This window comes from Eurypyga helias, unplaced genomic scaffold (assembly GCF_000690775.1).
Source record: "Eurypyga helias isolate BGI_N326 unplaced genomic scaffold, ASM69077v1 scaffold17336, whole genome shotgun sequence".
In the NCBI taxonomy this organism is placed as follows: domain Eukaryota; kingdom Metazoa; phylum Chordata; class Aves; order Eurypygiformes; family Eurypygidae; genus Eurypyga; species Eurypyga helias.
Genome location: NW_010257387.1, coordinates 1 through 22,376, shown reverse-complemented (window position 1 = coordinate 22,376; position 22,376 = coordinate 1). Strand labels below are relative to the sequence as shown.

General features: G+C 43.0%; 2 protein-coding genes across 2 annotated transcripts; one reads left to right on the top strand and one right to left on the bottom strand.

Moving 5' to 3' along the window:
- Positions 1 to 138: 138 nt before the first annotated feature.
- Positions 139 to 2,099, top strand: HRH3 (histamine receptor H3; the record flags this gene model as incomplete). Its single annotated transcript, XM_010153998.1, has 2 exons — positions 139 to 305; positions 1,215 to 2,099. Coding segments are annotated over 2 exons (1,052 nt in total), but the record flags the coding sequence as incomplete, so codon positions are not given.
- Positions 2,100 to 16,133: 14,034 nt separating this feature from the next.
- On the bottom strand, positions 16,134 to 22,372 carry MTG2 (mitochondrial ribosome-associated GTPase 2; the record flags this gene model as incomplete). Its single annotated transcript, XM_010153997.1, has 6 exons — positions 16,134 to 16,528; positions 16,840 to 16,978; positions 18,387 to 18,605; positions 19,760 to 19,875; positions 20,478 to 20,625; positions 22,310 to 22,372. Coding segments are annotated over 6 exons (1,080 nt in total), but the record flags the coding sequence as incomplete, so codon positions are not given.
- Positions 22,373 to 22,376: the final 4 nt, after the last annotated feature.

The following is a 22,376-nucleotide window of genomic DNA, read 5'->3' as shown; positions in this document are numbered from 1 at the left end:
CCAGGAGCCACCCCCTCATCCCCCCTTCCCGGGTGTGGGGGGCTCTTGCGAGGCAGGGAAGGACCCAGCTCGGTGCCCGCGGCTCTCCCCGGGGGCGGCCTCCGTTATCTCAGTGGACACGGACCCCTCTGCCCGCAGGTGCCTTCTGCATTCCCTTGTACGTGCCCTATGTGCTGACGGGGAGATGGATCTTCGGGAGAAGCCTCTGCAAACTCTGGCTGGTAGTTGATTACCTGCTCTGCACCTCTTCAGTCTTCAACATCGTACTGATTAGCTATGACAGATTCCTCTCGGTGACAAGAGCGGTGAGTCCTGTCATGGCAGCTGAGAGGGGAATAACTCTCCTCCTGCTTTATTCTCCAGGTTCTCTGCAATAATTAAAAGCTCTTTGAATGCTCCAGAAATTATGAATCTTTCAGCCTGGTGATGGAAAGCAATAATTATCCACAAATACAAAATTCAGCTGTGGTTCGAGTTTAGTATTCCTGGCATAATTAAATCATTTAAGGCTCAGACCCCATTGTGCAGGTGTTCCCTTCCCAGATGACAGGATAGTAGTGTGCAGGTGAGGCAGCGAGGTAAGCAGACCTATTACTGACTTGCAGGGGCTTATTATCTCCAGGACAAACATGTGGATTGCAGTCAGACTCCCAGCTTCTCCCTGGCTACCAAGGCAGCAGGTAGCAGCACCAACTTGGGCAGCGCACTGCCCTGAGGTCTCTGGGTACGCGGTGAGATGAAAACGCTCAGCCTTTTGCAGGAGGTAACGAGCAACCGGCAGGCAGGTCAGATCCATTCCTGTCTGCCTATTCCCTGACGCCAGACACGCCGCGGATTAGCTGCAAGGCTCGGGGAGAGGCAGGGCTAGATGCCTGCCTAGCCCAGGAGTTGGATGCGTGCCTCTCCCCGGGACTTGCAGAGAGTAGCTGGGGACAACTCAGGGAAGCGGTGGGATGCTGCTGGGCTCCAACCAAGTCAGTACATTTCCACTGAGCGAAAGCCACATCAGGTTTTGGAGCTGCACGATGAGGGTTCTAAGTCTTCCCTGCAGGCGTGTGATTTATCTAGCAATTGCTCCTGTTGCCTATGGCACATGCATTTGTTACCCTGCTGGGATATTGCCCAGCAACTTTACCAGGAACGCTACCGGTTCATCTGTGAAGAGCCTCCACCAGCTGGGGTGTGTGGCCACACTTAAGGTTTCCCCGTTGCAGGTCGCCTACAGAGCCCAGCAAGGCAACACCAAGCAAGCGGTGCTGAAGATGGTGATGGTATGGGTGTTAGCGTTCCTGCTCTACGGACCTGCCATTATCAGCTGGGAGTACGTATCAGGCCAGAGTATCATACCGACCGGGGAATGCTACGCAGAATTCTTCTACAACTGGTATTTTCTCATGACAGCCTCTACGCTGGAGTTTTTCACCCCTTTCATCAGTGTCATGTTTTTCAACCTGAGCATTTACCTGAACATACAGAAGCGTACCAAAATACGCCTGGATATTTTCCACGAAGTGCACAACCAGTCCTTCACTGAAGAGATGGAAATGAGCCCAGAAGCAAAGCTTTCTTTGAAATGCTGTAAGTGGGAGCAGAAGGAGCCAGCTGAAACCCTCGACCTCTCCAAGAGCAAAGCTCAAGCGGCAGCCTCCACTGCCAGCCTGGGTGCCCACGACCTGCTGTCAACAAGCTCTGAGAGCTCTGGTAAGCCGAAGTGTTACAACAAAAAGGGCTGTAAAAATTCAGCATCCACTCTGTCCTTGGAGAAACGGATGAAGATAGTGTCCCAGAGCATGACTCAACGCTTCAGGCTCTCTAGAGACAAGAAAGTGGCCAAATCGCTGGCAATCATCGTGGGCATTTTTGGGATTTGCTGGGCGCCATACACCCTCCTGATGATCATCCGCGCTGGCTGCCACGGCCGCTGCATCTCTGACTACTGGTACGAGACTTCCTTTTGGCTGCTGTGGATCAACTCTGCTGTCAACCCTGTCCTGTACCCCCTCTGCCACTACAGCTTCAGAAGAGCTTTTATTAAACTCCTCTGTCCCAAGAAGCTAAAGATTCAACCTCACGATCCCCTTCAGAACTGCTGGAAGTGAAGGGTGTGCAGGAGAAGAGCCTTGTTTCAATACACCCGTGTTACGGAAAAGTACTGTAGCTTCCTTCCTTGGAAGAACCTGGGAGCCCTGGTCTGGGGCACGTGAGGAAGGCAGCAGCGAGACCACTATTCATTTATTCTAGTCCATCAACAGCAAAACCACGCAGAGTAGAAGGGTAAGGGGGTTTTGACATGAACCACAGGTAGTGCAATCTGTGTCCTCCACTTGCGGGTGCCGCAAAAGAGTTCTGCTGCCACCTAGTCAGCCAGAGCGGCACCAGCATGTCCTTAAAACTGAAAAAAATAACAGCTAACAACAAATATCTAACCTAAAACGACTGGACTAAATTACAGTTCACCTGCTTGCCGAACCTGTTTTTCCCATGACTGGGAGGATTTTTTCCGTTCACTTAAGTTATGACACGTATGTGATGGTACAGAAAGAAAAGAATGAACCTCAGAAGGAAAACACCCCATTTATTGTTACAGCTACAGCCATAATCTAGATCCCTGCAGCGTGTGGTGCAGTAGATGTCTCTTCCACTCCCACCAAGGGACAAATTCCTGCCCTAAGGAGCCTCCAGCCAGGCTCAGAGCATCCTGCATCACCCTGTTGACATTCCCTGATCCCTGCTTCAAATCTGATCCAATCTCCTTTGCATCCAGCCGCATGCCGACCACTGTTGCCACAGCCCTTGGGAGCGCTGCCCTCCTGCCCCGAGCTGTGCGGCAGGAGCAAGCCCCATCCCTATCCCAGCAGGATGTGCAGAAGAGGGCTGCTGAGCCTCCGGGAAAGGTGCCAGCAGGGTATTGGCTTCTCCACAGTCTCCCTCATGATGACCCGAAGACATTTCAAAACCTCTTCTGCAGGATCTTAAAGTCTCTTTTGGCAATGTGCTGGAGAATGACAAGCACTGGGAGAAGTGAAACTTGTGTTCCTTCTTTTTAAATTCATTTCAGGCCTCTTAATTTTAGCAAGTTCCAGAACTCTCCCATGCTTCCTTTTAAAACACGTAATTCGGAGAGCTGGGTTGAGCTGTTTCAGGCAATGTAAGCTTTTTTTACAGAGCAACAGATTCAAGAGACCAGGCCTGTAGCCTCAGTCTTAAAATTTGGGGCATTTTATCTCCGCTTCCCATCTCGTGCTTTATCGTACTTGCTCGTTCATTCCCTGACTTGTTTGGGAACAGAGGTAGTATGACTGTAAAGCAAAAGACTTCAACTGCCCATCTCCGTTGGCACTGCTCAGCAATACAGTAATGCAAATACACTAATTAGTTGCCATGGCAAACGCTCATATTTAACAGTATTGTACAGGGAAGCTCAAGATCATAAGTCTGAAAACTACATTTACAAATACAAACCCAAACGCTGTGAAGTAGTACCCAAAAGCCTATGATGTTGTGATTGCCAATTACACTTAACTGTTGTAAGCAAACTGCTTTTTGACTGCTGCTAGGAATCGCAGAAAATGCTATCCAACTTTATTCCAGTGATACTTGTTGAGTAGACCAGTATTGTCATCTGAAGTCAGGTTTTAAATGATGTCTTGTTTTGTGTATATGATATTTCAGTCCCGTGACATGTTCAGTCAGACCATGATATATGGGTTAAAATATATCCTTTGAAGTATGTGTGCTAAGAATTGGCAGTATGTTCTGTTGAGCCTGCCTGTACCTTTCCTTGTGTCTGTTACCTTCTGAAAACCCCAATAAAGTATTTTTATATCGAGTTTGCCCAATATTTTATGGTAAAGAGGGTGTTGCTGGAAGTTACAAAATCCAGCTGAAAGTACAACATCTATGGGTTTGTCTGAGGAGACAATTAAAGCATATACATTTTGCAAAAAAATAGCTCCCGAAAGAGCTGAGTTTCCCTTACCTGGATTAACAGGTTCCTGAGAGCACAGTAAGGGTGTGGTGAGAGCTCATCACTTAATTCTTCCCATCTCCAGTTCTTTTCCAGAGCATGTTACTTGCGACTGAGGTATGCAGAGGTTACATTAACATTAATCTTCCTGTGACTTACAAAATCCACTTGGCCTGCTTAAAAATGACATCATGTGAACAGGGTACCAGTTTCCAGCTGTGGTTCTCCATTTGTTCACAGAGATGGGACTACTCGATGGTTCAGTCTGGTGAAAAGAGAAGCTATTGACTGCATTATACCTTAAGGAAAGGGTGGAGAAATTGCTGTGTCTGTCTTTTTGGGTTTTTTAACTTGGTTATCTACTTCATGTGCTCATCCTCCAGAAAAAGGGATTTTAAAGATTATCCTGCATGATCTTCACTGGATCAATGGAAGGTCTCTGAAATGCAGTAGAGGCCCAAGTAACTGTTAAAATGATACTAAATCAGTTGCAAAAGAGAAATAGGCCCCATTTCATATGACCTTCCAACATTCAAAGAGCCAGCTTTCTCTAGGAAGATTTTATCAGCTTCTGAAGTCATGCCCCAACACTTGCTCCGGTGCCACTTCCTTTACCCGCACGGGACACGAAATAAACCAGGAATAAACCAGGAAGATGACAGAGGGAGGTGGTTTTCTTTATTTCCCCCACATTCCAATACACACAAAAATGTGAAAACATTAGCAAGACCAGAGCTAAGCAACAGGGAATATATACGGAGTTATTTTAGTAGGCTTTTCCTGCCCATTCCTGTAAATTTCCCCTTCTTAGAGCTTGAATTAATTGAATCAAATTAAAAAATACCACACCACATTAACACTCCTAGCTCCACATCTGGTTTTCCTGCACATGATGAGCTGAGCAAGCAGCCATTTAAAAAGGGAGTTGCAACTCTTTAAAATTCTGAACAGGACTTTTCTCCCAGTTAGTCTGAGCCTCTGCTCTCAAACACTCAGCTTACAAGTAAGTATTTACCCATCTGGTTTTCCTGCACATGATGAGCTGAGCAAGCAGCCATTTAAAAAGGGAGTTGCAACTCTAAATTCTGAACATGACTTTTCTCCCAGCTAGTCTGAGCCTCTGCTCTTGAACGCTCAGCGTACGAGTACGTATTTACCTACTGATGGCAAAGAGCAGGTTTTCTCCTATGTCCATTAGTAGTAAGTCCGTTCAAGAGCAATGAGACCAGCTTTAAATTTCAAGGTGCCTTTGCAAGCACTGGGGCTAGGAATTCCTTTCTTTCATGTGTTCACACGGTCAGAGAGGTAAAGCTGTGAACAAAATACCCAGTTTTGAGAGACTCGCAGAATTCATAATGCCCACAGGGAATTGGTGCAGATTGGGTTTGCTTTCAGAGATCCCCGAGACCATGATACACCTGCAGCAAAGTGCAGATGCCATCTCTTAGGAGTTCCACTAGTGACATCAATATAATTTAAAATCCTAATGGTACTTTTCTCTGAGCTTTCAGAATGTGCTTTTGGTCTTAAAGTCCTTTCCTCAAAGAGTGAAGAAATGGGCACATTTCTTGTGAGCCTTTTGCACAGCATTTTTATGGTCTCTGACCTCCATATGGGCAGAATTACCTAAACTTAGCTGAAGGTAATTTTATTCATTGGTGGGTTTTTCAGGGAAGATATTTACATTCCTTCCTGAAAGTAGAGCTCTTGCTTTGCTAAATAATAAAGAAAAATAACTGCTTATGCCTGGACATGAGGTCACACCTGCGCCTGGTTTTCATACTGAAAATGTTATAAGATGGTTTGAAGTTTCAGAGTAGCTGATGACTAATTCAAACATACGTTAAAAAGTATTTGAATCCTGCTGATTTTCAGTGTTCAGAATATAAATGTGTCTATGTATTTGGAAGAGGCAGGGACTAGGGAGATTCTAGGCATAATCAAATACGAACTGTGAAAACACATGATTATTAGACAAGGCTTCTTGTCAACTAGCCAGGCAAAACACCTATATATATTATTTTTGCTGCCATACCTAATAAAAATGCCCCGTTCCTATTGCCTAGACATAAAGCGAGCAGGCAGGACCTGTTTTCAGAAACCATGAAAGAAGGCTTGCGCTAACTCCAAATACGCATCAAATGTTTGTGGAAGCACACAGGCTTCCACACAGAAAAGAAATCCAGCTATTTCCAGAGAGAAGGAACCAGTTTAAGCACAGTAAACAACATTGAGGCAGCTGTACATCGTACCCCGGAGCTTTATAAAGAACCTTAGTGACTTTCCACAAGACTTGTGGCAGTTCCCTTCTCTTAATACAAACCCACGCTCCATTAACTCGAGGACGTAAAGGCCACCAGAACAAGGTCGGTGGTCCTTCCATAGAGCGTCTGCGTATCAATAAACCATCACAGAATGTTTTTCAGCACAGCTACTTTCTTTTTGGTGCTGTAATGCTTCCTCCCTAATCACCATAATGAGAGATCTCTTTACACAGACGGACGAACTTTGCTCCCACCGCCTCTTTTCCGCGCCCTTCCTCAATTACCGTTCCTTATTTGTTCTCTCCAACCTGTAGTTATATAAATTGCTCCATTGTTCCAGAGGCATCACTGAAGCTTCATTAGCTCAAGTAGGAGGCTAGAGAAGAAGAGACAATGCAAGAAGGAGCTTTTGTTGAGAAACACCTGTCTGGGATAATTAATGAGATTTGCTGAGGGACGGGCTTTGAAATCAAGAAGATGTGATTATATTTTGGTTTGAAAGAATGCTAATGGTTTTCCTTCCGAGTTTGTAAATGAACATTCATTCTCACAGCAGAACTAGGATGGAAAGACAGTAGGTTAGTACCCTTGCTAGACGGAAGTTTAACAACATGATTTCTCTGAGGGAGGTTTAAATTTTCATAACCCGGCTCCCACGCAGTGACACCAGCACAGCTTCGGGGTGTAGACCTGGTCTCCAAAGAGACCTTCTCCACTCTACAGAACTCATTCTGCGAATGGGTGGGACGCAATAAGGAGTATTACTATCCTTACTTGCCATGTGGGAATTGGAAGCCAGTACAAAAACACTCCACTAGCCACGTTGGATGGGTGCCACAACAGGGAAAAGCTCTCTCGATTTCTAACACCGCAAGCCTAGCCGCACTCATGCAACATTTCACGGATGTCCTTGAACACCTGTGTGTTCCCTTAACCCCAACTTAAACCTCCCCCTTCCCTCCTCACCATGGCAGAACATACTCTCCTGCCAATGTAGTTGTATTTGCAGGATTAAAGAATTACGGGGTTTAGATAAGCAACAGAAATTCTGGTTAAGGATAATACTATCCTTAACCTGGTACCACTACCTGGTAAAACTATCACGGGCGTTCACGTCAACAAACCCAACTGCTCCCTGGGAGAGGAAGACTTGTACATACCTCAAAGGTCAGAAAACCCCAGCTCTGTCCCTAAACCTCTTGTGGGCTCAGGAATGCTGATGACTCACTAAATCAGCACCATTTGTAGTGCTATAGTCCAGGACGCAGGAGCATTACTTATTAATAGGTATTTACAAGCCCCCCATTTTACTCTGTAATTTACAAGCTGTTTGCACAGTCTGGGTACAAAAAGGAACTAATATTTAATTCAATTACCAAACATTATAGGCTGAGCTATGCATTCACATTTGTAGGGGAAGAGCAAGATTATTATTTTTCCATTTGTAAAATTCTAGAACCTGAAACCATTTTTAAAATGACTCAGATGCACCGACCAGGACTTTCTGTTGTGTTGTAAAGGCTTTTCTGAGACATCAAATCCCTGTCGACAATTCCCAGGACCCCCTGCCATAACATAGGGTGGTTACATATTACAGATGGGAAGGAAAGGGCATGATGCTGTGGTGCGTGTGTGTGTACAAACACCACAAGTACCCCTCCTGTGCATGTAAATGCACAATTCATGACAAAAATAGAACTTTCAAAGGCAGACTATGCCCACAACTTAGGCATCTGTCCTTTCAAGCACAAAAATGTATCTGTGATCCAGCACTGACTTTTGAATGATTTTTAACATATCCTAGGATTGAGCAGCACAATTAACACTGAAGGAAAACTGATTGCAAAGTGGTTAATAATCTCATTCAAGATATCTCTGAGTGTTCACAAACAACAAGCTCTCAGCTAGAACAGCAATGACAGCTCTGGCAAATTTTTTAGCTGTTAAGTAACAGTTCACACACAGCTTTAGTCATTAGAAGCTGTTTATTGAACAACAAACAATAACGGGAGTTGCATATGTAATTCCTTGAACACGAGGTTCCACGTACACCCTGCAGTGTTCATGAATTGATGACGGATTGACAAAGCAGAGCAATTACCCCCCATTATGAAAATAATTTACATTCTAAGCAGCACAAATTTAATAGACCATTACAGCTAAAGCACTGTTTAATATCTTTTATAGAGCCTGTATTCAAAATATACAGGGATAAAGTAATATGTACAATGCTTGCAGGCAGCCCATGTTAAGCCCTCTGAGAAGTAGGAATTAACCTGTTATACAAGAGCTTTCATAAAAGTATCAAGAAGATCCTTTGTTGTTGCCATTAATGCTTCTAATTGAAATAAAGATTGCAAAGTACTGCGCAGAACTATATAGACAGAAGAATGCTGACACATAGCTCCTTCTAGAGAAAGGGAAAGATGGAAGTCAAACATGCATGGAAAATTGTCATTGCAAGTATGACCGAAACACCCAACACAGAACCATAGAATGGTTTGCGTTGGAAGGGACCTTAAAGACCATCTAGTTCCACCCCCCCTGCCATGGGCAGGGACCCCTTCCATAGCCCAGGTTGCTCCAAGCCTCATCCAGCCTGGCCTTGGACACTCCCAGGGATGGGGCATCCACAGGAATGGGGCCGACTTGTACAACAATCTCAGAAGAGGCATTTGTGTTCCACCAGGATCTACCAAACTGCCTTAGAAAAAGAGACATATTAACTATCAAAGACAAGAGCAAGCATCAAATATTTTCTGAGAAAACCTGAGCAAGTTCCTTCTTTATTCAATTACATTTGTGACCCTCCACAATTATTTTCTCCATTAATAGAAGCACTCAGGCTTCACTAGCATGAAAGTGGGAATATAGCTATTTTTTAGCTTGAATATTCACTAAAAGCAAATTTCCAACTGCGCACTCACTCATCAAGCAACCTGGTTAGTTAAATGTACTATTGGTTTTGTTCCCAGACTAAATACATTAGGCAATTAACTTCTGTAGCACTCAGACTTAATTTAGTCTTCATGTACAATTCTAGAGCTGTTCTGTGTTGATCGGTTTCATAAGCCACTTCAGTATATTTAATAGGCGTTAAAAAAAAATTACTATCTTTAGAACATTTAATTAGTGATAATTTACATGAATTAGTAGCACCAGCTAATAAACTGTGCATGTTTCACATGGTAATTTTTGTAACCCATCTACAAACGAAGTTTTACTTGCTGTGAAAGAAAACCTGAATGCCTTTGGTAAAACTAGGATACACCCTGAGTCAGCTCCCAGAAAGCTCCCGAACACGGAAACGGGCCGCAGTACCACCAAGAGGGTAACTTGGATCCCGAAGGCTTCTGGGGAGGGCAGACGTGGAGCAGCACGCTGAACTGGGCATCTCTTCAGGGGGTGGTGTATTCCTGTGCGTCTCAGCACGCCGGGAGGTGAAGGGCTCCGAAGCTACAAATGCAGACGTGACACAGATGGTTACCTATATGATAGGCTTGTAAGATACCCAAAATAAAAATAGTAGTGTAACAGGACTAGCATTACACTGATTTTGTTTCCCCAGCTCCAGGTCCTCTGCCTTGTCACAGACTTCCTGTGTCACTCTGCAGGCCACCGGGGTCCAAATCCAAACTTTTAAACTCGGTATTTCTAAAATTCAGTGGGATGTAAGCTTTTCCCAGCCTGGCTAGATTTAGACCTCGGCCTGCTGTGATTCAGTTTCTACCAGCAGAAGAAGGTTAATAAATCACTCTCAAACATGAGGTATTCTAATACTAAAAAAAGAAAAAGGATATGATGTAAACCATGAAATTTTCATCCCTCAAAGCCATTTTCCTAATGGCAATAAATTAGTTAATGAAGCTACAAAATTCCGGTTGATATAGAAACAGAGAGGATTTCGCTTACCAAAATAAAATACATTTTTCACATCTTCAGTCAGAGGGGCCATAAGGACCTTGCAGAGGGACCATAGGTGGGCAAGTCTCAAACCCACAGTGTCTGGCACTGAAGTTACTACATGTCACCAGTTTTTGTTTTTCTAGACAGAGCTCCCTGTCCCAGTAATTGTTGATCTGAATTACTGTTTTAAACTTCCATTACATGTCTGGTGTGGGGGTGGGTAAATGAAGAAAATAAACATTTTCTAAAATAATGCAGTAAAAAACCCACAGTTGATTTAATACGGTGACCTTTTACCAGGTTATTTTTTCAATGTGATAAATGTCTGTCCTGTCTGGACAAAGCAAACTAGCTGCCCAAACTCATCTTCCTGATTTGTAACAGAGGAAAACAGGAAATGAATAGCCAGAAAACAGTATGACTTCATGAATAAGATAATCAAAATATAGATAGTTCATCTGTAATATCACAGATGTCTTCTTGACAACCAGTGTTTTAGCAATTACATTGCTTCATGCAAATATTTTTCTTCAGAAGCTTTTTTTCCACTTTCCGTGGAAGATTAATTTCCCTAGATTTAGACAGCGAATAGCTAACTTCTCTCAATGGTTGATTAGTGCGTGTACAAAGGAAGCACTGGGCGGGGATTCACATGTCTTTGGAAAATAGTGATGTTCCAATCTCAATGGCAATTAAGCACCGAGGAACCAAATGTCAAGATTCAAATGGAAAAAAATCCTTAAAACTATGACCAAGCTTTTCCACGTGCTAAAACCAACCCAAATCCCTCCATGTTTTTCTAAAATACAGACTCTGACCTACACACTGACTGTTGATTTCTCCAGTTCCAAAGACAAAAAGGCACCCAGGATTTCAATCACAAAAGCTAATTTGTCCTGCAGTTAGTTTTTAGTCCTGCTTTTCAATCAGTGCTAATAAGTCTGGATCCAAGTGCATTTCTAAAGCATGTGTTTTAAAGGCGATCTAGTCTGTATAAAACATTTTCAGCATATATGAGTACACACAAGGCTCTTCATGGTTTGTGCCTTATTTTACCCAACAGCCACGACATACCGGAATGTGAGCATGCTGCGCTGCTGCAGTCAGGTTAAAAACATAAAGCAAACCCCACAGCCTGGGCCTGGGTCACCACTGCATTATACCAGAGTGACTCCAATTAAAATTAATGGAATGTTACCAGAATAAAATGGATTGTAACAAAGTAACCAGCCATACCCATTACCACTTACTGACACTGAGTATGCAGACATGAGTTAGTTATTAAATCATAATTACAAGGTTTGGTAGCATAGCTAGTCCTTTGTCTCCAGTCATCATTCAGGAAATGCGTGTATAATACACAAATACTTCCCCCTTGGTGACAAAACAGTAGAGAACTAAGCAAAGAACAGAGCCTAACAAAGGAATGCACACTTCAAGGAGTCAAAGTGGTATTTCATATAAACAAGGGCAGAGAAAAAAAACCCAAACCCTGCGGATAAGAAATCAGACGCTGTTAAGGCCTCCTTGGACAATTCTATTTCAATCAGGAAAGAGGAGATGAAAAATTACTCTCAGTGGGAAAATGAAGGACAAACACAATCTCAGTATTAAAACAAGGTTGATAAAAATCTCCCTGCCTTTGTCCTACCAGCTATGTTTTATGTCTCAGAAAAATGGGCACATACCACATAATAAATTTCAGAACCGCACAGAGAAAAACTGAGAGAGCAGCCTGAAGGTAGCTTTGTTCTATTATCCAGAGTTGCAAAATCATCCCTTATCATTACTGCCACACACTTATAACCTCCCCTCCAAATATTAATAACTTCAGTCTTTCCAGACCTCCGTAGTGCAGGCACAATTAATCCCTGTTTAACAAGAGGGGGAGAGTTGTTCATGGGGAACAGCACTGGACACTGCAGTGTGGCTGACAGGTGGAAGAAACAAAGCTGTTCTTTAAAGGCCAGGCACGCATCGACGCTGGGATGAAGTTGAGCAGTATCAGGATGAAGTTTTAAATTATATCACAATGGTGATAAACTTTATTATTAACAGATGTGGTCAAAAAAACCAAAATATAACCTCCACCGGAATGATAGGGCTGTAGAGCTACTGAAGAGGTGCTGAGCTCCAAACTTTCCTGTTCTCCATGCACAAATGTACCACCTTCTCCCAGAAAGCCTCACTCCTCAACCTGTATGCAAGACAGCAATCTCCAGATGATGGACTATGGTCTCCCCAAAAATAAGGGCCCCCAAAGTCAAGGTGATCTTGCTACTAGTAAAAATCCATTTTTACACAACAGTGATGTTTGTAGAAAGATTAAGCCAAAGCTTATGTTGTCTTTTAATTGCCGTGGCAGAGGTAAGAGTTCAAACACCATATTAGCATCCCAGCAGCCTTTCTACACCTTACTGACGTTCCACCTGCCATTCAGTTAATAACTCATTAAGCTGCACACTGGCAACACACCTAACCTCGGGCCCAACATCAACCTTACACTACAGGTGTTGGCCAGTCAGCCCAGTCAGCAATACCCTGTGGAAGAAAACAGCAGAGCAGTTAGACTGGTGTTCTGTATCCAGAAGCTTGTACAAACACGTGCAAGGTTCCCGTTCTCCCAGCTGTAGGATCACCGGTTCACAGCCATTCCTGTAATTTGAATCAATATTTAAAAACAACAGGTTATGAGTTTTTAAACATGTTCAAGTCAGAGTACCTATGCACTCACCCCAAATTTACTTATAAAGGCACTATGAAGAGGCTTAATAAATGCACATACAATAGTAAAAGGCATTTCCCTTGCGATGGAAAAAGAAACCAAGTGAGATGTGAAACTTCTGGCAGCCTTCGCTTTCCACTGCATTGGAGAAACCGGTGGCCTGCTGCTCCTTAGCCCGACCGTCAGCACACGTATTATCAGAATGAAGAGAGGCAGACGTCACGCTGCATCTGGTGCCGCATCCTGCGTCTCCCTGCCCTCGCTGTGACCCCGAGCAGTGGTCTGTGCACAGCCCCGTGGCACGGGAAGCAGGGTGGTGGTGGCAGGCCCTGCTCTCCTCCCAGCACGGTGCTGCAGCGGAGCAGAACCAGAGTGCAAGATCTCCTTTTTACTGCTGTCAGTTCAGTTCATCGCAAACACATGCTGATTCACCTCACCAATATTATGTAACGCAAAATAAAAAGCGCTTAACAAAAACGTGTAAGCAAAGCAGATAGCAAAATGCTTAAACACACTGATTTGATGTTTTCTTCCATGTACTGCACCAAGTCCTCAATATCCATAGGATTAAAAGAGTGTGGTCCTTTTTAATGCTTGTTTTTATCTCAACAGCTCATTTTCTTTTTCTGTTCAATTCATTCCACCGACATTTTCCAAGAACTTACAAAAGGGGAGAGTATTGCAACTAAATACATATAAAAAACCCCCAGTTAGCACTAAAACACTCATATAATCATGTACTTAAAAGAAGTATTAAAAAGATGAGCACTAGAACTGTAAAGTGCTGAACAAAATTATGGCTTGAGCTTCTCAAGGAAATACAAAATAGACCAGACTTCAATTCACATTAAAATAAGGCATATTGTCAGAAAGAGAAATAAAATCCTCCATCTCTTTCCTCTCATCAACCTGAAAAGCAAGGACAACAAAGTTTCCAGCAGAGGAAAGCAAAAGCTAGTTAAGCAAAGTCATGCAGAAGAAAGCCACCAAAACACCTTCAAAATCTAAACCAAACAAGCCCACCCACGGCCAAAAAAAAGAAGTGGGAAAAAGTCCCACAGCACATCATTCTTCTCTGAAACCATTCGTCATTCTCTCTCTTAATCTGATCATTTGTAATTGTGTTCCTAGACACAAAACGAGTTTCTTTTGTAAATACCTTATTTTCAGCAGAACCAGGGGTTACTCCTCAGCTCTGCATTCCTGGAATGGGATGCAAGAGATCTTCGTGCCAATACTGAAGGAGCACTACGAAGGAAGGCGACCCAAGCCCTGAACTCTGCGTTGCGCCAAGGAGCCGCTCCTCTTGTTCAGCACGAGCACAGGGACCTCTAGCAGGAGGCTACTCCTATTTGTAGCCACGTGTATCCACTACTGTAGTTCAAGCTCCTACAACATCGTTCCCACTCTAAAGCTGGAGCTGTTTGGGAATTTTCATGGACAGATGAAGGAGTATGGGCTCTTGGAACCCTGCAAGCGTGTGGTTAGGAACTTGATACTGCCATCTCCGAACAGGTGGCTGAAATGTTCAAAGAAACCAATTATATCATCAATAAGACACTGTTAAACTCTCCAGCAACCTGCTGTGCTTTTTGCACATCTCCACACAAAACACCCTCCACTCCAAGAGCTGAGGTTGCATGAGCACTAGGAAGAAAGGGTGAAAGCTCCAGTGAATACCGAAGCTTTTAAATCACCCCCTGCCATTCTCAAAGACCACCAAATACAGAAACACAGTCAGCAAAAGCGCCAAGTATTTGTAGGGATCAAGTGTTCTGCAGAGGAGTTGCACCAGCTTTTGTCCTCAGGCAAGTCTTCTCCCGCTTTTATTAAATGTGGCTGAAAAACACGTAGCAAAAGAAAAACCATCAGTGAAGCCAAAAAAATGCCGCACAAAACCAAACTAGACAGAGCTGAGGATTGCCTTCTACCTAATTCAGTTGGTAAATCCCAGAGATGAAGCAAGTACGAGACAAAACATGACAGCGAGTTTGGGATTTAAGATCTGCTCTCATTTTTTCCTGATACATCACCACTTATAATGCATAGGTTACTTTCCACACCTGATCACAGACAGAAATATTCAGAATTTAGGAAAGGTAATTACCTCTTTTCCCCATATTTTTATTAAATAATGCAGGCATTTGAGTTGACCTTGGACTTTGTCAGAATAAAAACCTGCTGCTTTTCAAAATAAGGGGTGTGCACCTTCTTTCTTCTACAGGCAAGGTCAGTTCTAATTCCTAATCACCAAGCTGAGCCCAACGCTGATACAGCAGGAGGGTGTGCGGTGAGCTTCAATTTAGAGATTGAACAAGACTGCTCCCTCCCAGCCACAGGCAGCCAGGGGAAAAACGGCCATCCCAGAAAGCCAGCCTTTTAAGGACACACCACTCAGAGCATCTGAGTATTACACGACAGCAAACAAGATGTGCAAAGTGACACAAGCAGACAGAGTTATTGCCTTCGCTGTGGCGTATGGAGTAGTTGGAGGCTACAGCTGACTTTGGTTTTTAAACCCACAGAGTAATTCCCACTACTGCTGATACCGCAGAAACCAGCCAATTTTAGTTTAAACATGACAAGAATTCTGAATTCCTAGAGAACAAGATTTAAGAACACTGTCCACAAGATGACAATGTAAAAAAAAAAACCAACAAACAACCCCAAAACAAGAGGCAGAGAACTGCATTTTTCTTTTATTTGTAATATCTAAGCCCAGGACTTCTCAGAGCATTGCTTATGATTCCTCAAGAAAACTGAAGGGAAAAAAAACAACGCACAAACCAAACAAAACGGGAGAAAAGTTTAAGAGAAGATGATTGAAAGTTGTCATGGTATAAAACCAGATAAACGTGGGACCACCTTTTCATTATTTTAGAATTTTTGACCAGTGAAAATTGAGAATCACTTCAGTTCAGAAAGCAGGCCAGCATCGTCTGCAGATCCTGAAATTCAGTCATTTCGACTAGGTAGTTAATTATGGAATGAAAAGATTGCTATCTAATGCCAAACATGACCCAGGTAGCCAATTCAACACCCATCACGATCACAATTTTCAAATTTTATTGTAAAACACCTGAGACACTTCAAAGGTGAACAACCAACCAAACCAACCTTTCCAATGCAGCCGTCCAGAACAAATCCATGTGCTGTACCCCATGCACCAAAAAAAAAAAAAAATCCCAAACCAAACAAAACCACACAGATGCCATCTAATCAAATTGGAATTTTTTTCCCCTTCCAGCACAGTTCACAGTAGCTGTGGTTCCTACCACCTGACTGGGCTTTGCCCTCGTGATTGTTCTGTCTTCACATAGGCGTCGTAGAGTTCTCTCAAATGCAACAGCAGTTCCTCTAGGTTGTCCCCTGTCAAGGCAGACAGTGCAATGACCCGGTCATCTACCTCTTCTTCAAGGAGTGGCAGGTTGATCCTAGACTGAGCAAGGTCAATCTTATTCCCGATGACAACACAAGGCCTCCGAGACAATCCTTGTTTATATTGCTCCAGTTCATATTTTAAGGCTTGCAGCTGAATCCACGGCTGAGACACAGAGAGATCCACCACATATAAGAGAAAGCGGCAGCGTTCAATATGCCTTAGGAAGGCCATCCCGAGGCCTCTGTTTTGATGAGCACCTTTTATTAGGCCAGGAATGTCAGCAACTACAATGAGAGAAATTTCACAGTGAAACCAACATATCCACCCCCTCCCACAAAAACCCCCAAACCAACAACCAAACAAAAACCACCCCCAAATTTAGATTAGTTTCGTAAAGACAGACAGATTGCTCGCTTGATATTAAGGGCACATACAAGGGAGTGTGAAATGGCCTTTCAGTGCTGTTTTCTTTGAAGCTCTTCAGAACTAGCATGAATTCTACAGAACTGCTAAACTTACTCCTGCAGCATTTCAAAGAATAACCCAGGTGACGCAAAATGCTGTCAAGGTACACACAACCTACTACAATTCTTACCTGCTACTTGTTCATAATCTTGATAGCGGACGATACCGATGTGGGGATTGAGAGTTGTGAAAGGGTAGGCGGCCACGGCTGGCTTTGCATTGGAGATGGCTCTCAAAAGTGATGATTTGCCAGCATTAGGAAAGCCCACCTGGAACACAAACACTTATTAAAGCCACAGCTCTAGGTTAATCCCAATTGAAAACACTGTCAGCTTTGCAGATGTGGTGAGGTTCTTCCAATATGAATGTAACACCATCAATTTTCCATACTTAGTTCTGAAAAGCATCCTGGTTTCCCCTTTTTGCTTCTCCTAAACCCCGCTTTATTTATATGTATATTTCCTCATAAACATTAAATATAACCCACATAGAAGAGGGGTATATAACATCAGACATCTTTCACCCTGAAATAGTACGACACTTCGTCTTGCCCTTCTCATTTTATCTCTGTTTTCTAACTCTGATTAATTATTTTCCAAAAGAATTCAGAATTGGCTTTGTCCCTCATTCAGTAACATAGTTTGGCCTGTAAATAACCAGAATGCCTACAGACTTGGGATTTTCAGAGTCTTGACATCAAATAATTAAACTGAAACTTGGCCTTCTGGGGAGAAGGCAAGAATTTAAACAAATCTACCCCAGAAAGGAAGTTATTCTGGATATTCTACAGCTGACATACTATAGCTACATTGATGGTCAATAATCTTCAGATGAAAGTAGATCAAATCCTAAATTCTCCTATTTGCTGATGTCAGACACTCCGAATTCTTGTCAGAGGATATAAAGTACAGAACAGATTCATCTCAGATTTCCAAGTTAGTGCCAAAAAGGTGAGAAGTAGATCAGACTGTCCAGCTGGTCAGAGAATTAACCGTATCGACCCACTAATGCCAACTCTTTTCTTGGTCCCTAAATAAATTTACTAAATTCTTCTAGACCAGTTATTCTGCAGTTGTTGAAGTGCAGAAGAGCATATTTTTAACAGCTGCTGCCAAAACATTTCCATACTTAAAAATGAAAACAGCTTAAGTCCCAAAATGACTTGGCATTCATGTCTAAATAGTATTTTCATTTCTGAGTATGCTAAATCTGGAACTGACAAAGTCAAATGTTTAATTCCTGTAAAAAGAGGGAACTTCAAAACATAGGGATGAAATAGAAGATAAAAAAAAAATGGTGAAGTTTAAATTAAAACCAACAAAACAGAAACTGATTTAGAAGAACTCTCCATACTGTACCGTTCACCTGCAGAGTCAGCAGACAAAGCTGCTGCACATCATCAGTAAGTCTGTTGATCACTGAAGAATCTTGCACACTGCTTTTCCATATATAGTTTTGATTTTAGCAAAAGTAGGATGACATCAAGTAGCAGTAGAGTGACAGCTCTGCAAATCACTTTGGACACCCTTCTACCAAGTAACAGCAAGAAAGCATCGAGCTGTGTCTCCAACCAAGCAAGCCAAAAGGCTAACAAAAATGTCATCAAACATTACTTCTTCAGTCAGTCAAGTGTCATCCTACAACATTAAGAAGCTGAAGAACCACAGCGACACTCACCAATCCTGCATGAGCTGTTGTCTTGAGTTCCAGGTGGAGGATCCTTTCCTGACCCGGCTCTCCTGGAGTAAATAATACTGGGGCTCGGTTTTCATTGGAAAGAAAGAAGCGATTGCCTTTCCCTCCAGCTCCTCCATAAGCTGCCACATACTCTTCACCATGGTGAGTAAGGTCAGCCACAACTTTCCCATCCTCCTTAACCAGTGTACCTACAGGGACCTTAAAGTGAGAGGAGATGCAAGCATGACACTGAACCTCAAAGTCCGCAGAAGCTGCCTTCAATAGTTCCTTTACCGTCTGATTTCAGATTTGTTGAAAATCATTTCTCCATATTCTCAAGCTGAGGAATCCAAAAAGAGAAGTGCACCTCATGGGGCTCACTTTCTGGATGCAGCTCTCATTGTGGGCCCAACTTAATGCCTCTAGGCGAACACACAGGGCACGGGAAATAGCCAAGAGGAGTTAAGAGACGTGCGCACGCCTGCAAGGCCGCGATCTTACTGGCATCATGGACATGTGGTGGGATGGCTCCTATGACTGGAGTGTCAGAATGGAAGGATACAGGCTTTTTAGGAAGGACAGGCAGGGGAGAAGAGGCAGGGGTGTCGCCTTGTCTATCAGTGAGCATCTGGAGCACAGAGAGCTCAGCTTGGGGATGGATGAGGAGCAAACTGAGAGCTTATGGGCCAGGATTAAAGGGAAGGCAAGGACAGGTGACATTGTAGTAGGGTTCTGCTACAGGCCATAGATGTGACAGATGGACCACTTGGTGGGTAAGGAATTGGCTGGATATTTGCACTCAAAAGAGCTACGGTCAATGGCTCAATGTCCAAGTGGAGACCAGTGACAAGTGGTATTCCTCAGGGGTTTAAGGTCCCTTCCAACCCAAACTATTCTACGATTCCATGACCCAAACAGCACTGTCAGACTGCTGAGCTGCATTAAAGTGTTAACAGTACCATAACCCTCTTTCTCTTCTTTTAAAGAGAGAAGCCTAAGCACACTAGTGAGCTAAGAAACCTATTGTAGGTGTGCACCAAAACCAGCATGTTGAAGAAAAAAAAAGAAAGCCTGCTCCTTTTTAAGAAGTTCTGGGTTCTGACCACTCTAGGCACATGAGCCCTAGAAGCAAAGCAAATTAGAACCGTATTTGGTTTGGCCAGATGTACCTTCCAGAGAAGTCTAATTTTTAAGAACAATTTAAAGCAGCTTGACCTGCCGGTGTGCCAACCAGCCCTGTCTCAGCAGAGCCAGCACGTAAGGCTCCCTGCAAAAATACACATGATGTTTTCTCACAGTAAGGTCAGCCAGCCTGAAAATCAGCAATGTTAATACAAAGCTAACACACTAGCACGCAACCTTAAGTTACTTACTTTAACATACACATATGCACCATTAGCTCCGTAACAGTTTTTCCTTCCTCCTCTCTCGCCATGAAAACCCTGATAGAAGGGGAGGACTGAAGAAAGTGATTTCATTTGCTGGTCAGCTGTAAAGGAAAATATGCATATTTTAGACACATTGTTTTACAACGGGCACAGAACTTAGCAACCTTGTGCATGTTCTTTCCCTTTTTAATACTGCATGAATGCATATCCTATTTACTGTCTCAGCAATGACGTATCAGGGAACACTGATATTAACGTAAATTGTGATGAAGTTTCACTGCTCTTAATTATCTGCATAGAGTTATTAACCATCAACTTTGTTAAGTGGCCGCTCCAAAATCAACCATTACAAAGTACTCTGGTAAATTCATTTGCTAAATTAGCAGATTTTGCAGCAGGGTGGTGGGAGAAGCAGCTTCATCCATCTTAAGAATAAAATCTGATCTCAGCCTTATGACAGTATCAGGCAACAGCCACTAAATACCTTGATTTTCAAAACATTTCCTAAGGCTGACAGTATCATTTATGCTGCTGCTACCACAGCTCAGGATGAAGTTTAAAAAGCAAAGACATCTTATAGACAAATAACCATTTTAGCATCTACACTTACCACTTCCTACCTTGCCTACAGGGTCGGTTTTGCCAGGGGTGGGCTGTTAAGCAATAAGCCAATGCAAAACAAAACAGATGTAGTGAATTTTACCTTTCAAAATGACATGACCCCCATCACCTCCATTTCCACCATCAGGGCCTCCAAATATTTTTCTGGGTTCACTATAAAAGGAATGACCTCCTTCTCCACCTTGTCCTCCAACCACACGCACTTTGCGGTGATCCACGAAATAGCGTGTCTGTAAAAAGAATGGGGTTTGTACCCTTTAAGGACAGTGTATCAGAGTCACCTTCCAACAAGGTGATTGTTCTGCAAAACTCAGCAATATGCAGACCTGCTGTTTTTAGTCATGATGAGTTCCATTCAGGTTTGAAAAGAGAAAAGAAATCAGAACTCTGCTGCCATTCACAGATCAAATAAAACAGCATACTAAGTATAACTGTACAGAAAAATCTGTCTCATTTTTCAAGTATTTTTAAGAACTCCCTTAAAAGTACATGTCTGAGGCTACGCTGATATAACCTAATGTAGCAGCTCAGATACCAGAAGTACAAAATTCACACGAAGGGAACTAATAACAGGAAAAGTATCCATGTAATACAGTATATAATGTTCAAACGTAGCTCCAAACAGCTACCACACTATAAACCAAAATCACTCAGTAATTGTGTCCTTACCCATGAGAACAAGAATTTTATACACATACATATATATATACACACACACATGAACTTTTTACTTCTTTAAACTGAACTGAAACTTGAAAAAAGAGATAGTGCATGTGCAAGAGGAACAGTCTCATACTGATACATGCTTTCTGTACCAGGTAATGAAATTAAGGCAAACCTCAATCTTCTAACAATTAAGTATTAAAGACAAAGAAGACAAAGTATTGACAAACAGAATAAGCAGCAGCAATCTTAATATAAGCCACAACCAGATGGCTCAGGGTGTAAAAAAGATATGGTTTAAAAAGAATCACAGATCTTGTTCCTACTTCTGACATGAGTTTAAGAACTGTCTTGGGGCAAACTATGCTGCACATTTCAGCTCTTCTGTCAGCAAAACAGGTTTGAAAATATTGAGCTATCTCCAGGAAGGGGGCTGAAACCCCCCCAGGGAAAATGTTAGAGTAGAACATTCATACAGGTAGGTAAAATTGATTACATACCGGGATGAAAAGAGAAAGCATCGCCTTGATTGTGGCAACATTCAAATTCTGCCAGTTGCTAAGGGACTTCATAATGACAATGAGCAATATGGGTGACATTAATTAAACAGCCCAAACAGCACGTGAGGGAGAGTCTTATTATTATGATGATACCAAGACAAGCAACTGAAAAAATACCCTAACTCTTGATAATTAAAGTTACGTTATGACCAGCGATTGCTTCAAGAGCCTTTTAGCAAAGTATTTGGCACCACCACACGGCGAGGCAGGAAGCCACTGCTTCGAACAGGCCGTGGTTTACTGATCATTAGAAAACAAGATCTTCCCATAGGCATGTCATTAGAAAAAGAATATGAAGAAAAAGCTCGAGGTCCCTGCAGGTTCTCTGCCATAAAACAGTTTGGCAGCTGCCTGCTAGGCAAGACTAAAAAGGGTGAGGGAAAAAGCAGTGGTTTAGCTTTAGAGCTATGTAAGGCTTTGTGCTTCGGCCCTAGAAGCGCTGAGGCTAAAGGCCAACTTAGGGCTACTACAACCCTTCTGAACACCGATACAGTCAGAGGTCAGCCTTATGTCCTCCTGCTGACCAAGTTCATCAGATTTCAGCCCCTCACACCAAAAGCCTGTACCGCATGGCTGGAGGAGAGAACGGCAAGGAGCAGGGAAGCTGCCATGAAACGCCATGTCTGAGAGGTGACCACCCAGCAGGGTTAACTGCATTACACACGAACAGCTGGTTTACTCTAGAACTTACCAGCTTCCTTTCCGAAATGACTCTTTTTTGCCTCAGCCGCCTGTCCTTCGAGCACCTCGCGCAGGTC